Consider the following 18456-nt stretch of genomic DNA (forward strand, 5'->3'; position numbering starts at 1 on the left):
TATATATATATATATATATTTTTTTTTTTTTCAACCTACTGTAAAACGAATACTTAGAACTTAGAACACTTGCCTGGTGTGCCGGCCAGCACCCTAATCCTTCCCACAGACGGCGCCAATTGTAGGGACTCAATTTGGATTGACCCTGAGTAGAGTAAGCATGAGTTTTCAGCCCAATCAAGCCCAAACAATAAATTTGTAGAGAGTGGGTCAAAGGTTTAGGCGCTGGCCGTCGATCACCATGCATGAACTTTCTTTATAAAAAAAATACTAAGAGTTTCTTTATAAATGGGGGGATGCTCCTCGGCATGTGGCCGAGGAGACCTTTTTGTTCTCTCTTTTCCCCCCCCTCATTTTACTTTACTTGCTTTTCTTATATAGTTTTCATCTTCCTATCTCATTCTTCCATTTGTTGATCATCTATTTGCCTTTCGTCTGGCCGTCCGTCCCATCAGAGGCCTTATCAGTACTCAAGTGGTTCACTCTGATCAACGTTATCCTGCCAAGGGGTTACCTCCCCATTAATGCGGCCAGGGGGGTTAGTTGAGTGCATTAAATGCGAGTGTGACAGCTTACTTTGGGGTTAGTCTCTCCCAAAAATCATCTTTGTCAGGCCGAGGATAAGGAGGTCCTCGGCGTGGATTGGGAAAAGAGGCTTTCCCCAATTTAGCCCTGAATAGTCTGTGCTCTTCGGCATGGGCCTTGGGCCTGCTACACGATGGGTCGAGGCTATCAGGCCCACGGGCCCCACAGAAATAAAATGGATAAATTGGTTTAAGAATTTGTTTATATAAAAAAAAAAACTAGATAATGAATGAGCTAAAATTAAATCTTTATGAAAATAATTGGCATGCCCATCCTGAATAAAAGGTAATTTTGGATGGCTGCATCATGCTGAGTTATAAAAGTGTTATAATTCTGCAAAATTTCACTTTGATTGACTTCAAATTTTTTTTTTTTTTTTTTTATAAGATAGAAATTCTACTCTAACGTAATCTAAAATGTATATGCGTGTGAAGTTTCTTTCTAGAAATTTGAACCCGAACTCTTACCCTCTACATCTTATAAATACTAATACTTATGGAATGACCATCACGATTGACTTCCATTCTTAAGGGGCCAAATCTTGAAGAATTTATAAAAGTTTTCCTATGAAATGAATGCTCCATTTGTTTTGAGTCTTTTGATGAAAAATATCTATTAGAAAATGGACTCTTTGTCATATATTTGGTTGCAATATTTAAAATGAGCTCAAAAATATTTTCTATTGTTTGTCTTACACCAAATATATATAATTTTTCTTTTTAATACCAAATAATTATATGAATAAAAATATTCACTGGCCAAAAAATATTCCAAATTGTAAAACATTTTGTAATTTTTGGGTCATTTGGGAGCCTCAAATGTGAATATCAACCCTATAGTCTGAATTTATTCGAAAAATTAATTCCAAAGTCACCGGTTTAATTAAAAAAAAAAAAAAAAAAAGGCATTTGGGAAAAATCAACTGTTAGTCAATACCGGTCAACAACCAATTAATGACGGTCATTCAGAGGAAAAAAAAATCCCAAGTAATGGCGGTCAATAGTCCAACCGTGGTGAGAGAGGAATTATCTTTCTAGAGTTTTTAATGTTGCAAAGTTTATTTGTAATGTTTTACCAAAGAGATTAAACTTATTTGTAATGATTTGTTAAGAATACAATGTTTTGTTTTCAAAAAAAAAGTATACAATAATGTTTTGGAAAACCTTTTTATGTTTTGTTGGGCTTGTTTCCGTTTATTACTGAATACAATTTCGATGAAATTACATTTTATGCTTTATCAAACAATAAAAAATGCAAAAAAAGAAGAAAGATCCAGCCATAGGCCATCTAATCAAGTTGAGTTGTCACGTCACTCAATAATGGATCATCTCTTCACGGTGGTATAATTAGTTAATTTCCTTAATGTCAGCTGATTTATAACTCCCAACAACTGATATATATATATATATATATTCTTTAATCAAGTAATTCCGTTTTGATCTTTTCACACAGCTTCCCTAAGCCCAAATATATTCTTTAAACAAGTGATATATATATATATATATATATATTCTTTATATCAGCAGATTTACAACCACTTCTACTATTCCCAAAAATTTAACAGAATCTTAACTAGAATATCATTATGTAGTTCTATTTATGCATATTATGATATATTTTCATAGCTAATTATATGCTTCATGGTATATGAAAGAAGCTTAGGGGGTGTAGCTTTGTGGGTTCCAGATTTGTAGCTTTTTTTGGTTTTCTTTGATGGTTGGTTCTTTGATGAGGAGGCTGGAGGTTGAAGGAGCACGTGGGTATGCAACTACCCGTTCTGACCCAGCACAATAAATGGGTCCCAACACTTATGCAAATTTTTGAGTTATAGAGATCAATATGTTAAACCAAACAAGTTTTAGTTTGAGTGAGTGAAAAAATAAAGTTAGAGAAATGAGTTATGAGATTCAAGTTTGAGTTATGAGATTTGAGTGATGAGTTATAAGTAATGGATGATGCTCATTCCAAATAGGTATCATTTGAAATTCATAAAAATTACCTATTTTGTAGATGCCAACCAGAGATATCAGCAACTTCTCTCAAAGCAGCTCTCCATGTTTGCACTTTCTCTATGTTATCCTCAAAGCAATTTTGGTGATCAATAAAGGCTTGTTCAAAAGTTCCTGTTTGTTTTCGTACATCAGTTGGGTCCACATCGTAAAAAATTGGCAATACTATCAATCCTGTTTCTTCCTTGCATTTGATAATCTTGGTAAGCTCATCCAAGCACCACTTAGAAGATGCATAGTTTTTTGAGAGAATGATGATAACAAATTGTGATTCTTCTATTGCTTTGAAGAGCTCAGAAATAGTTTTTCCTCTCTCGAGTCCTTCTTCATCCCTAAAAGTAATAATGCCCTTCTGTCTCAAAGCAGCACATAGATGGTCGGTAAAATTATAACGGGTATCCTCACCCCTAAAACTAAGAAATACTTCGTATTTCCACTGACGTGTTGAAGATGACGATGGCGATGACTCTCTTTTACGCTTCATTGAAGCTGTTGGAAATTTAGATAAAAGAAGTACAACCCATTAAAAATAAAGACAAAATAATTACATTAGGGAAGAAGAAAACGATATGATGTGGGATTTTAATTTCAAGCAGGGAGTGAAAGGATAATAATAAAAAGAGATGATTATGTGTTAAAACTTAATAAAGTGAGAACTTACCCATTTGTGATCAGATGGAATTACAGCAGCAATGGGCTCCAAAACCTCCTCAAAACACTCTGGTTTTGCTTCTTTTTTTTTTTTTTTTTTTTGCTTTTTCTTTTCCCCCAAAGAAGGGATGACTGAAAATTATTTAACTACAGGAAATGTGACAGATAATTTAATAGATTAAAAAAAAAAAAATACAACGGAATTTAAGCACTCTTACGAAAACTCTAATCATAGAAAGCAAACTTCTGTTTGTTGCTTATTCATTCATTTCATTGGTAATGAGAAAACCAACTCGAGGTTTAAACCTTGAAACAAACAAAAGTTGAAACTCTTGCTTCACGGCAATTAGTGAATTAGGAAGAAGAAAATAATTTGATATAGATTTTTCATTTCAAGAAAGAAAAAAAAAAAAAATGAAAGGAAAGAAACAAAAAGGGATAAATAAGTAAATTGAAAAAACAGTAGATAGTAGTGATTGATTGTAATGATCGAAACCCAGTTGAAACAAAGGCGGATCCAATTGGTATTAGATATCTATTGGCTGTTTAATAAAGGAATGAACTCTGTTTTTTATTTCTTCGTGTGTTTGTGTCCACTACTCTTCCTTTTATATTGCTTTAAAAAAAAAAAAAAATCTATAAAGGAGGAAGGAGATGAGTAATGCTAGGAGTACACCATTTTACACAACTTTAGCCATATCTACCACTCATAACTCACTACGTGGCGAGTTGTAGCCAGAGTTGTATGAAATGGTGTGGTTCTAGTATTTCTCAGAATGAGACAAAGTAGTTTTGCGGTATCCAGCTCGAGAGATGTGGTGGCACTGGGCGTATAGCATACCTACCGCGTATGACAGATTTCTATCTACAAGGAAATTTCCTCCCTTGTATGAGAAATTATAAGGTCCACATAGTAGACAAGTGACATGGTCTACCATTCCACTAAAAGACTCACACGTGTTTAAAATTGCTAACTCAAAATTTTTTTAAACAAAAACTGATTACTGACTCAGCAATTTTAAACAAATAAGAGTCTTTTAGTGGAATGGTGGACAAGTGACATGGTCCACCAGATGACTTGTAGATAGAAAATTATTTAACTATAGGAAATGAGACAAAGATAAATTAATAGATTAAAAAAATTGCTTGGGAATTTTTTTACAACTACCTTTCAATTAATGTCACAATATTTGAAAATACCATTTTACAGCTGTGGGGACAATTTTTGCTTCAAGGCCAAGGGCTAAACCAAGCTAGTGGTACTCTTCATCCACTTGCTCATCCCTTATAAGGTGTGAAGAGGAAGCATTTCTTTCCCATGTGGGACAACAAAAATTGCTTAGGTTACAACATGGTCTAGCCCTTGGCCTCGAAGCAAAAATTGTCCCCACAATAGCAATTAAGACCAAACCCCTAATCGAGTATTTTTGATCTGACCGTGGAATCATGTTGAATTTTGTACTATCTCATAGGGCATATTTTTCCCTTCGAAACGATAATTTACGAGCCAAAATTGGAGTTAAAACAAATGAGATATCACCAAATTAGGTAACTTAAAATGAATTAGACTTATAGGTGGCCAATCACACCTAATACAAAGCAATGATTGGTAGCGACTCCTAAAATTAAAATAAGAAAGAGAGACTCACATACACACACCCCACCCTAGGAACACAAGCACACAAGAATCACGTCGCTAAGAACCCAATGTGTGACCAAACCCAGGAATTTCCTCATCCGAAATCCCTAGGCGTCCACATCCATCTCTAACAATTATTTATCTACATTGGCTACTATAAATTCTTTCATGTATATAATTGCCACAATGTGAGACATGCAATAAGGACAAGCTATTGAAATGAAGCAAGGACTTACAAGAGCCTGAATTTTTTTTTATTTTTTATTTTATTTTTTAATTTTAAAAGCGCTGTATATTGTCCCATGTGCTTAATTAGGAAGCAAATTGAATATTTTTTTTTAAAAAAAATTCTTGAAAGCTCATGATATTAACCCCAATCTCAGAGGCAGATTGGATTCATTTTCATTTTAGTTTTTTATTAAAAAATTATCATTTAGCCTTAAAAATTTTTAATTTTGTAAAATTAGTCCTTTACATTGGCAAAATTAGTGAATGTCATCCTCCCATCCAATGCCTTTAGTAAGTTTTTCTTTTTCATCCAAAATCTTAAAAAAAAAAAATCAAAGCTTTTTATTAAAAAAATAATACTAAATTATTACTAATACCTCCAATCATAATCTTAACCACCACACAGTCGACCCATAGCCACCACCAACAAACCCATCATACACGCTGCCACCATCAAATTCATCACACAAAAACCCAGCATCAAAATCCAAAGCTTGTCAAACTACCACTGACCAAAACACCACGTACAAGCTGCATGCCACCAACCAAACACCCACATGCAAAAACATCGTTGAGGGCAATCAGTCAAAAAAGATAAAAAGTGATATTTCAAGAGAGGGAATAGATAAGGTGGATTTTTTTTTTTAATAAGGAAAAAAAGAATATTTTATTTTATAAATTTAATTATAATAAATTTAGAGAAATTTTTTTTTTTTTAAATAAAAACAAAGTTTTAATAGTCCAGCAAGAATAACTTATTTCTGATAGCTTATTCATATAGTGTTTATTAAAAGATATAATTAATTAAAAATTAAACAAGTGATAAAATGCTAAAAGCTAGTTTACTTTTTAGGGTAAAATATCATTTTCATCCCTAAACTTAAAAAAAAAAAAAAAAGTTCATTTTTCATTTCTAAATTTTTGAAAGTTCATTTTTCATCTTTAAACTTTGCAAAACATTATACTTTTCGTCCTTTTTTTATTTTATTTTTTTATATCTATTAGTTATGTCTTATGTGACTTAATAGAGTACTGATGTGGTATCTGACTTGGACTAAATTATTTCACTTTTCTATAGACTAGACATATCTTTGGAGTTGACAGCTAACTTGAAAGGAAAAAAAAAAAATCCAATTCTTTTTTTGGGGTCAATTAAAAAAAAAGGTAACAAATGAAGTAATTCTCAAAAAAAAAAAAAAAAAAAAGAAGGCAACGAATGAGGTGATGGTTCACTTGCACTAAATATATATATATATATAAATACATATTACATGCACATACTCAAAAAAAATAGTTAAATACTAAAAAAAATCTAGATAACTTCGTTTGTTAAAAATTGTTAGAACCACAAAAAATTATACAACTATTTCTACAACTTCTGTTACTTAAAAATTAAGAAATGGGAATTGCTCATAAATAAGTAAATGAGAGAAATAGGAAGAGGAATTAGAAAAAAAAGACATAGATCAACCCCAGAAACTTCCCTTTTCACATGAACAATTCTACCAAAAATATGAGTCAATTCGGCATTAATTTAATGAGTCAAACTTGTCTGGCCTATTCAAAATTGAATGCAACTTCAATATTAATTAGAATCAACGTTCATAGGCATGGCATCCAATAAGTTCTCGTGTTCACATATAAAATTTTGAAAACTGTACCCCATTTCATTCAAGCTTCATTCGGCTGAGTGGTTGTCCTTATTGTTCATTGAAAAATATCGGTTCCAACCAGATCAACTAACCATTTATGAGGTTCACATCATCAAGAAGAAGAACAACAACAAATAATAATAATAATAATAATAATTGCACACCAACCATTTATGCTGCCACCTACTTATGCAGCCAAGGTTTCCTACAACTGTAAGAGCGGCCTACTTAAATGCAATGTTTGTCCTTTTTCTTCACCCATTTTTGCGATTCCTTTATAGTCTGTTGTCCTTTCAAAATTATATATGAAGCTAAACTGTAAACTCACCCATTTCACCTGTATATTAATTGTTTGAATAAATCAATAAACAGTAACATGCATTTTTTTTTTTTTGGCTCTAATTATTTTTTATTATTTATTGTGATGACCCTTTTACTTTTACTGGGTAGGATGGCACATGCATGGCACATGCTAACTCTTGAGTGAGAAAATTAAAATAAAATTTCTATTTGAAGAAGTATAAAACTATATACATAAAAAATATATGTCATACAAAGTTAATTTTATTCTTATAATAATTTTAATAGCTAATCACACATAAATTAAAGTTATGGTAGCTATTTGACATATAAATATCTATTTTACTATAATAGTTTTTTAGTACTTATTTGATAAAGGCAATATCCACTCACTAAAAACTTCTAAGAATGATAACAAATATCATCATCTTCCAACAATAAGCAATTGAGTTTTACTAAGACATTGTCACAATATTTAAATTTTCGTAATGAATGATGTAATATGCTACAATTGAAGTTTTTTCATCAAATACCTTCAACCATACACAATGAAAATTATTTCATTCATACTTTCTTCTTTATCATTCTACATGAGTCTAGGTGCAATATTTGATAAATTATAATATTTAGGCAAGAAAAGAAAAGAAAAAAGAAAGGATAACAAAAGGCATTTGTCATCGAATTTCCCATTAGATAAATTATAATTTTCGAAGATTTAAACATAGAAAATCAATGTTCTTTAGGTAATAAATAAAACATTGAAAGCTCGGAAATGTGTCGAAAACACACGAGCGGTTTAGACCCCCAAATTAAAGTTACGGCTTGGTTGATTTTACACTAACTTAATACTAAGTGCGGAATAGTGTAAACACAAGCATATAAGCATAACAACTACTCTAATCCATATTTAAAGCAACGCAACAGTAAAAATGAAATGAACAAGAGTAGGAAAGAGAGATGCAAACACAGATAACACCGAGACGTGTTATTGAAGAGGAAACCGAAGAACTCGGCGAAAAATCTCTCTGCCACCCTCCAAGCGGAAATCGATCCACTAGACAATCAGTTGGGATTCATGGGTTAACAAGAGACTCTCCAAGCCTAATTTACCCGATGTACCTAAGCCCTCCAAGCTCTTACTCCAACAAGGCTTCTCGGAATCGTGTCTTGTCTTAGTTCTCCGGATCTCGCAACAAGCTCCATGTTGCATCTGCCATCATCGGTTTCTTCCAATGTTTCCTAGTAGCACTAAAACGTCACTTTACACTCTGAAAGGGTATGGTAAGTGTTTGGGCTATCAACCTCTCAATGGTATGGAAATTGAGAGGTAGGAGATGAGGAAATTTCCAAAGCAAATGTGTAGATGATTGTGGGTATAACAATCTCTAACTCTCAAGGTGTTTGGCTAGAGTTTTTCTCTCAGAGGCTCTCATCTCAATTTGTGGGTAATGTGGGTATAAATAGTGTGGGCACAGAAAGTGTGACTCAGACTGGATAGGCTGGCAGAACAGAATGCCTTGCGGGTGTCTCGTGGGAAGGCCTTACCTGCGAGATACTCGCGAGACACAGCTGTCTCCACCTGGCCTGATTCTTCGCATTCTAGCATGTGCAAGGCACATGTATCACTTTGCGAGAAGCTAAGTCGCGAGACACCCGCGAGAAATCTTCAGTCTTCAAATGCTTGAGTCTTCATGCTCTTTCTCTCTAACACACAACCCTTACAAAGAAATCCCACAACAAATACAGGGTACAACAGATTGAATATAATTCCAATCAAATTTGGCATGGAATATAAGCTAACAAAAACATATAGTTGTAAATAATAACTTTACAATTTTCCCCTTTGGTTATTCCGTGACAAAACCCCTAAAACAGATTCTAGACTTAAACGTGAGTTTAGGAACATTGGCAAAACTCACTCACACCTAATCTAGAAACTGTGAAGCTCTTGAACCATAATGACAAGTATCTCTTGAAACACAACAGCACAATAAGTTAATGGTTATGTAGAAAATTTGTAATGAAAAATGGAACAAGCACAATGTGATCAAGCAAAATGGAATAAAGTACTAGACCATGGCTTGACCAAACAGGCAATCACTACAACTAAGTGATCACAATGCATATTCACACTTGGAATGAACATCTGGACATTCAAGTTGACAAACACAAGGCAAATCACTTGAATGACCAGCACTCAACCAATGCACCGTACATGAAGTATGTGCATCTAGGAAAAATCCTACAAGGGCACAAGAGTGAGGTACTTAAGACATAATATCTTAAAAGTACAAGAAAAATGCTACAAAAGCATTGAGAGAATCACAAAACAAAATAGAAATAAAACTAAGATTAAAACAGAGTATTAAAGCTTTAAACAAAAGCAGTAGCAATAAAGACTATAAACATAAAACATCAAACATAAGAACTAATGGCTTCTTCTTCTAGCTTCTTCTCCCCCTATCACCGTACTCCCCCTATCATAGGTCACCATACTCCCCCTATCAATGACATCATCTCCCCCTTTTTGTCATGGAATAGCTAGTCATTTTCTTCTAGCTTCCGTTGAATTTCGTCCAACTGAGTTTGGAGTGATGTGAACTGTGAATCAAGATATCTGTGGTGAGAGTACATGATAGTTGCCAGCCCGGACATCTTTGTACTAATCTCTTAAAGAGCAGTGGAGATATTGTTGAACTGTTCATCATAGGTACGGGTTGCAGAGCTCGAGGTTCCCGACGGTGCATGACTTTCTTGCTTGGTGTTCTTCTTGGTGTGGCTCATACTCGCATGGAGAGATCGAATGTTAATTGGACTTGGCCTTGTGTATGGACGCTCATCCTCCAATGGACGGACACCTTTGAGCTTTAAAATCCTTGAAATAAGGCGACAGAAAGGAATACAATTCCTTGAAGCAGTCCGGTCAACTGTTTTTGCCAATATGTGAAAAATATAAGGGCACACATTAATCTCTACGTCAGTGATCAGATCATTCAAAAACAATGCTTGACCAAGATTCATATATTCGGTGCTGGACAAGGGATAGAGATTGCTACACATGATCATTGAGAGAAGTCTTAATTCGAGAGAAATGGATGCCACATTGATTGACTTCTTATTGGAGGAGAATTCTAAATTGGCTCCTAAAGACTGTTTGAGAAACTCTTCATCTGGGTTCAGCTCATCATATACCGGTGGTATGGGGAGAATTGACCTGTTAATGTATAGAATTTCTGCCAAGTACAGTGGTGTTACAGAAAAACTTTTTCCTCTAACCCAACATTTTATCTCTTCTCCAATGACAATGGCATTGGCATGGAATTCCTTAACCATGTTCTCGTATGTATCCTCGAAAGTTGAAAGCAGATAGTTCCAATCTTTCGTAGCAAACCGAATGGGTATATTTGTGTCCCTGAGTGATGGCTGATCAATGCCCCTTTCAACTAGCAAAGGAGCTCCTCGAAAATAGTTCCAATAGTTCTGAAAGGCAGCATAGGATCTAAACAGATCAGGATCATAGACTTTAGTTGAAAAACGAGGCCTTTTTGACCTTGGTGATAGTTCATCAACATCAATAATTTGCTCTTTCCCTTTGTTGCTGCTTCCTTTCACTGCAGAGCGTTTGAAAGGAGACATCTGCACAAATGTCACAAGGCAGACAGAAAACAAGTACACAAACACAAACCAGAACACAAAACTTGATTAGATTCAAGTTAGTTCCAAAACAGAGGAAAAATTAGCATAAAACAGAGCATAATCAGCTCTAAACAACATGCTAAACAAAAATAGATACAATGCATGAAAATGAGTAACAGTGCATGTGTGTGCATCTGTGTGTATGTGTTGATGCATGTGTGTGCAGCATAGGATGCATGAGGGGTGCCTAGGTGTGTGCCTGGCATGACATTGAGGCACAAAATGGGCAAAGTGTGTAAAACATATGAACAATGACCACACCGAGTGAAACATGGTCAAACAGGTGAAAACCCATAGATTGAAATCACTTGATTCCAGTTAGGCACAAAAATGTCACTCGGACATTTTGACAAACACTTAGCATGCACAAATGTACTCTAAGCATGAACAATGCATGAACATGTGAAAATCTACCCTCAATACATGTTAAAATGCCACATGGGGCCAACACAGATGCACAATAAGCAAATTGGACTCAGCCTAATCAAAAAAATTGAAAGATTTGCACAAAATATAAGAAACCCAACCCAATTTCGAAAAAATTCCCAAATTTTGAAACCCTAACATACATTACTGCAAAATCTAAGAAAATTATAAAGAAAATGTTGAAGGAAACATACCTTGATGTAGAAACTGCAGAAGAATGCTTGAAATTGATGGGGTTTTGAAAGAAATTGATTTTGGGTTGAAAAGGGGTTCGAATGAGGTTATGCGAGGGAAGTGTTTGTGATTTGAAAAACTGTCACATCTGCTATATAAAACTGAAAACACGCGTTTTTCGCGGGTTACAGAGTAGCGAGACAATCGCGAGAATGGCCTCTGAAGCACATGAAATTTCGCGAGAAGCTCTAGGTCGCAAGACAGTCGCGATACCCTCTGTTTGAATTTGGAAAAATCCAGTTTTTGCCAAACAGCATTTCGCGAGAAGCTGTTGGTCGCGAGGTAGTCGTGATACAGTTGCGAGAGTTTCTGTGTGACATGATGAAAAAATTATTTCCCTCAAACACTTTTCGTGGGAAGCTCTAAGTCGCGAGCTTTTCCCGAAACAACCCCTGAACCAGTTTTTGAAGAAAAACACAAAATGCATTTTGAACAAAAACAAAGAACATGAAATTATAAAATCACTTTTAAAAACAAATAAAACACTCAAAAATCTTTTTGGATTTGATCATCAAGTATTTGAGCATACACATCACATTTGAACATGTACAATCACACAAATGAGATAAGCATTCATTGAATCAAAGTCTTGTGTGTTGTGGGTGAGTATCAAGTGTGAAATAGTCCTTAGACCAAAGTGAAGCTTCAATGATCAATTCAATCGAGTCATACACAACTGATACAAAATCAAGTGGACTATCTCAATTATAGAAATGAGTATATATGACCTCCTACAAATTGATAACATAACTTAGAAGCTTTTCATTTGACTTCTGCATAAAGCAAAACAATTGATCCATTTTTGGACAAAACATCTCTTTTTGAGATCGATGCTTGAAATTTTTGGTATTTCAATATTGATGATTAGCCTTTGACTTTTTAAGCACCATACATTTCAAAACATAAGTCGTTTTTTCTTTTTCCTAGTCAAATACTAGTATGTGCGACAGGCTTTTACAACTCGATATCTCTTTTCATTTGGAGATTTACATTTAGTGAGCTCTTTTGCAAGAAAAATAAAGTGGGAAGAGATATAGACACAAGTCTATGCATGTATCAAGACCATCAAGACTATTGACCAATCATTCATGACAAGCTTAAAGATCTATTTACAACAATCACACATAATTTTCAAGATTTCTTCCACAAAGATAAATGTGCATACATTACAAACAACCCCAGACTCGAAATTCAGCCTTCTTTACAAGTCCAACAAGACAAAGGACAAGTTAGAACTTAAAAAACGACGTTGCCTCAGTCTCCTATTCTCTTATAAAAACCTCACCAACTTCAACTCTTTTCTCCCACAACTTCCTCTCTTTGTGAAAACAACGTCTTCGTCTGAGAAGGTGGAGAAGATGATAACGCTGAAGTGCTCAGACGAAGAAGACGTTTGAGGTGGAAGAGAAGGTGGCGATGGAGTCACAGACAATAAAGAACATGATCGAAGACGACTGTGCAGACAGTGCAATCCCATTATATATTGCTCAACGTCACAAACCAAACCCTCTCACGCGTTATTGAGTACTGCAAGAAACACGTTTAGGCTTCTGAGTTTGAGGTCGATACCTCTTACTCTTTCTGTTAGTACATTTTAAATTAAATATGTCGAAACTCAAAAAAATTGAAGAAGAATAAAAAGATGAGTTAGAATAAAATTGTTAAAGAAAGAGTTACTTGTATGGAAGTTAGATTAAATAAATTAAGAGAAGTTTTTTTTTTTTAAAAAAAAAATTAATAAATAACATTTAGGTTATGTGAAGGGTTGGAAGACTATATATACAGCTATGCTATGGACTAAGTTCATATAAAGAGTGAATGAAGAAAATAGTTAAAAGCAAAGAGTGTTGTGTGAGGGAGTGAATTCAATAATATTCCTAAATATTTGAGAAATTTCGAGCCAAAGAAAGGTGTTCTTCTGGTGGAGTTTTGGGTTTGAATACTTTGTGTAGAAGCTGTTCTAGCCATACAACATTTGTTGGGCTATTGTATCCTGGGGGAGACAAATCAGAGAAGGTCTGCACCGGTTACAAAGTTTAACCAACTAAGGGCTTGAATCCCCTTAAAGAGAGCGAGTGCCGCGCCTCAGTCCAAATAGTGTTGTGTAGTTTTTCTCTTTAAATTAATAATATTCAGCATACTATTCAGTTTCTCTTAGTGTTGTTTCCATTATTATTGTGTTTGCACTAACAATTTTAAGGAGATTCAATCACATGGAACCTACACAAGAGAAACCAAATGAGCCTGTTGGAGTTCTTAACAAGCCCTTTCGCTTTAAAGGAGCCCACTTCAAGAGGTGGAAAGGAAAGGTCCTCTTCTACTTGAGTCTTCTCAAAGTCTCCTACATCTTCACTGATAGAAATCCATCAAAAGTTCCTACCGATGAGATGAGTAAGGAAGAATATATTCTCCATCAAGAAAAAATAGATAAGTATACAAAAGATGAGTATAATTGTCGCTCTTATCTATTAAATTGTCTTGCCGATCATTTCTATGATTATTATGATACAACTTACAATTATGCTAAGAAAATTTGGAAAGCTTTATGTTAGGTTCTAAAGATTTAGAAATTTATATATTTAGAACTCTAATGTGTAATGTTGGTAAATCATGATCAAAACAATCTGGTTAGTCTTATTTAGGCTTGCTTAAAGTTATATTTTTTTTATGTTAAGTTGGAATCGAGAGGCTGCAGATGCATTGGTGCATTTCGACCTGGCTCGATCGATCGAAAATTAGACTCGATCAATTGAATCTCGAGTAGAATGCTTTTCTGTAGAATTTTCCAACTTAACCCTAACTCATTAAACGTTTTGGGTTTTCTGTTTTTACCCTAAGTATAAAAGGTAAAACCCTAGCCACGTTTTTAGAGTTGCTCATGTTGTATTGTTGCTCATACTCTTCTGTTTTGTGTAAGTCTCTTGTAAGATCTAGAAGAGCTTTCCTTTACACAAAACTTAGGGTTTTCAAGGTAGAGATAGTATCAACATTTTGATGATCAACTCGATTGCTGCCATTGGAGCTTAAAGAATAACAAGTGTAGGTGCTTGTAGCTGATTGGAGAATCCAAGAAAGAAGGAGTCCGTGGATTCGGAGCTTCCACGTGTTCGTGTCAGTAAGTTCTACTGGTAGGTAGTAATAGGAAGTCGAGCGGGGAGCTTGTAAGTCCTTTTGTATGAACTTCGATTTTTTCATATAGTGAATTCAGGTTTACCTTGAGGATAGCTAGGTCAAATCCTCTCCAGGTTTTTACCATGTGGTTTCCTGGGTGATCATATCATTGTGTCTTTTATATTTCTGCTGCTTTATATTCTTGATATGATTGTATGTTTGTGATAACCTAGAATTGCATAAATTGACTAAATTAATCACTTGGCTAATTAACTAGGTTAATCTGGTTGGTTTAAGGGGTCTAAAATTGTTCAAGTGGTATCAAAGCGGGTAGCTCTCTTGTTTGAGATTTTTTTTATCTATGAGCTAATCCTTGACCCCTGTTGTCATGGAGCACGGACACTCTCTCGTTGTTCCTCCTTACTTTGATGGGAATAACTATGCTTATTGGAAAGTAAGGATGAAAGCATTCCTGAAATCCATTGATGAGAGAGTTTGGAATTCTGTTAAGTACGGATGGGAGAAGCCCACTACTCCTATAAGTAAGTGGCAAACTTCTCAAAAAGAAGCAGCTTGGTTCAATAGCAAAGTTATGAATGCCATCTTTAATGCTGTTTCCATGGAGGAATTTAAGAGAATTTCTAATGTTGAGGTTGCTCATACTGCTTGGAAAATCCTCCAGACTGTGTATGAAGGCACAAAGACAGTTAAGATTAACAAGCTGCAGCAATTAATTTCTAAATTTGAAAGTATTAGAATGTCTGATGATGAATCTTTTGATAAATTCTATGCTAAATTGAATGATATCGTTAATTTTGCTTTTAATTTGGGTGAAATCTATGATTAACCTAAAATTGTTAAGAAGATTCTTAGATCTTTAACTGAAAATTTTAGACCCAAAGTAACTGCCATTACTGAGAGCAAGGATGTGGACTCCATCCCTGTTAATGAGCTTGTAGGATCTCTTCAGTCCTATGAGTCTGACCTACCTAAAGCTTCCAAATCTAAATCAATGGCTCTTAAGTCTGTTGATGATGTTGAGGTTGGTGGATTTGATGATGAGCTCTCTACTATAGAGATTGCATACCTTGCCAAGAACTTTAGAAACTTTCTTAGGAATAATAACAGAAAGGCAAGGGGTACAAACACTGCTGAATCTAGAAACTTTAGGAAAAATGATCCCACCAAGGTTAATAACTTTGAAAAAACCTAGAGATAAAATTGGTCAATCTTCAAACAATTCTTTGGGTGCTCAGTGTTTTGGCTGCCAAAGGCATGGTCATGTTAAATCTGAATGTTCTACATTCTTGAGGTCTAAGGGTAAAGTTATGGCTGTAACTCTTAATGATAATGAGGTTTCTGATGATGAGTCTGGATGTGACGAGAATGAAAACTTCATTGCTTTCACTGCTACTGCTGTAGTAAATGAAAGTATATTTGTTGAAGAGAACCCTTTTAATGGGGAACTCTCTGAGGATGCAGATCTTCAAGAGGCCTATAATAAACCTTGCAAAGTTGCTGCAAAGGATGCTATGAATGTTGAACTTGGCCTGAAGAAAATTAATTCTCTTGAGCTTGAAAAGAAAATTTTTCTTGTTAAATTATTTGATGCTAATGATCTTTTGAATCATGTGAAATCTGAGAACATGCTTTTGCTTGATAAAGTTAAAACTTTGGAACATAATTTATCTATTGCTAGATCTGCTAGTTTTAAACTTGATCAAATGCTGAATGTTCAAAAGTATCATTCTAAAAAATTTGGTTTAGGATATGTTGAAAGCATCTCTGTGTCTGCACCTACTTCCACGAACTTTGTTCCTTCATCTTCTTTTGAACCTTTCGTGAGTGAGGTTGTGAGTGAAACTGTTAAACCCCCTGTGAGTGAGGTTGCCCAACTTGTAAAAGTTTCACCCCCTAAGAAGATTAGGGTTGATCTGAAAGAGTTTAAACTTAAAAAGTCTACCCTTTCTAAGGATAAGATGCATGGTAAACCTGCTTGAGTTTGTCATTATTGTGGAAAGTCTGGATACATTCGTCCTAACTGTTACAAGCTTCAAGCTGCTAAGAGAGCAAACAAACCAAAAGTGTCTGTGCCTCAAGCACAAGATCCTATGGCACTCATTGGTGAATTGGTAAAGGCGTTGAACCTTTATTCCAATCCTAGAGTTGGAAATCACTCGAATGTGAATAAAAACTCCAATGCTCATGGTGCATCTAAATGGTTTTGGATGCAAAAGACTCGATCTAATTGAGTCTTTCTGACATGGTCCTTGTGCTTCTTTGCTCATTCCTTTGTGACCATTGTTCTTTGGTGCTTGTGTTTTTGTGTTTTTCTTTTTAGGACTTACATTATATTACATTCATGCATTTCATTCTAGGATTTATTTGTTTTCTCTTTTAATATATATATATATATATATAAAGGGGAAGAAAGCAAAAATATGTTTGGCACTATTTTTCTTGGTTTTGAAAACAAGATTGGTCAATTTATTTACACATAACATGTCTTGTGTACCTTGTTTAGTTTTGATGAGTTTATTTATTGCACTGGACTAGTTAAACCTTTGTAGTGCATGTTGTGTGGGAAAGATGTTTATGGTGTTTATCACTTTGTCTTAATCTTGAAGTCACATGTTATTTGATTGTCGGACTTGATCCTTTTGAGAAAGGCATAAATAACCATCTCATCACTGTTCACTAGCCAATCATGAACACCTTAGTGCATATCATAAGATTTTGTGCTCGAAAAAGTATAGCACATGCACAAAAATAACATAAGGTGTAGTCTCGATTAATTGCTTAATACTTAAAATTGGTGTGTACTATTAGGCTTGATGTCATTTCACATAATTAAAATTGGTGTGTACTATTAGGCTTAATGCCAATCCACAAAATAATGAGGCAAAATTCAAGAAATTTACATGATTGTAAGTTTATGTTCTAGGAGATGTGGGAGTTATATGATGTAACTCTTTTAGTGATAGTTTTTTTTAAATTCTGTGTGATGAGTTTTGTAGACTTTGTGATTGATTTCTATTCACATATCACCTCACATATATCTCAAGTTTTTGCTCGTTTGCACACAGTACACAAGTTACTCTTTGCTAAACACTGTACATATTATTATGTATGTTTTTGGTCTGACCAACTAAGTTTGAAAATACTTTGAGTATTATGCAAAACATTTTTTTGCTTGAGAACTTAAAAGGAGAATGGCTGAAATTTGCTTGGGAGGAACTGGGATTAATACTTGGGTTTTTGAAAAGGCATTCCATCTCATACTCATGCATTTTGTTTATCAATTCTAATGCTTTGAGGAGTTTGTGTCAAAAAGTGTTTGTCCTTTCAAAAACTGTGTTTTTTCTTTAAAAAAATTTTGAGCCTCTGCCTGTTTCGATCGATCCATACTGTTTCTCGATCGATCGAAAATGTGCTTCAATTCTTTTAAAAGTCTCGGATTGATTCGATCGATGAAATGTGATTTTCGATTAATCGAATATCGCGAATCAAGTTTTTAAAAATATTGTTCTTGACTTTTTCAAAGTCACTTTTTCAAAACTTTTCAAACCTTTTTCTCTCTCTCCGACTCGGCAAGGCTCCACCTTCAATTTTTGTTGTTTTCCTCCGAAATTTTTGTAAGGTTTTCCTCTTCTAACATCGGTAAGACCTTTTTGTCATTCCTTTTGAATTTTCTTTCATGTTTTCATGCATAAACTAATGCATTTGAGGGATATTTTTGGACTTTGCATATTTTGGGATTTTTGCTGATTCAAGCCTTATTTTGTGAAATTGATCAATGGGTTTTTATGGAGACATGATATAAACTTGATATTGATAGTTTAATTTGATCAATTTTGGGTTTTAAGAAAAATTAAAATTCTAGGGCTTGCATTTAATCCGAATTGGGGATTTTGTTCAATTAGGT

General features: G+C 34.5%; 1 protein-coding gene across 1 annotated transcript; it reads right to left on the minus strand.

The window, feature by feature from the left end:
- Positions 1-2580: 2580 nt before the first annotated feature.
- Positions 2581-3259, minus strand: LOC112041027 (TMV resistance protein N-like). Its single transcript, XM_024073942.2, has 2 exons — positions 3256-3259; positions 2581-3083 (listed from the first exon to the last, which is right to left on the minus strand). The coding sequence occupies exons 1-2, from the start codon at positions 3257-3259 to the stop codon at positions 2581-2583; spliced, it is 507 nt and encodes a 168-aa protein (XP_023929710.2).
- Between the last annotated feature and the right edge of the window lie 15197 nt (positions 3260-18456).

This window comes from Quercus suber, unplaced genomic scaffold (assembly GCF_002906115.3).
Source record: "Quercus suber isolate HL8 unplaced genomic scaffold, Cork oak 2.0 scaffold_56, whole genome shotgun sequence".
Taxonomy (NCBI): Eukaryota; Viridiplantae; Streptophyta; class Magnoliopsida; order Fagales; family Fagaceae; genus Quercus; species Quercus suber.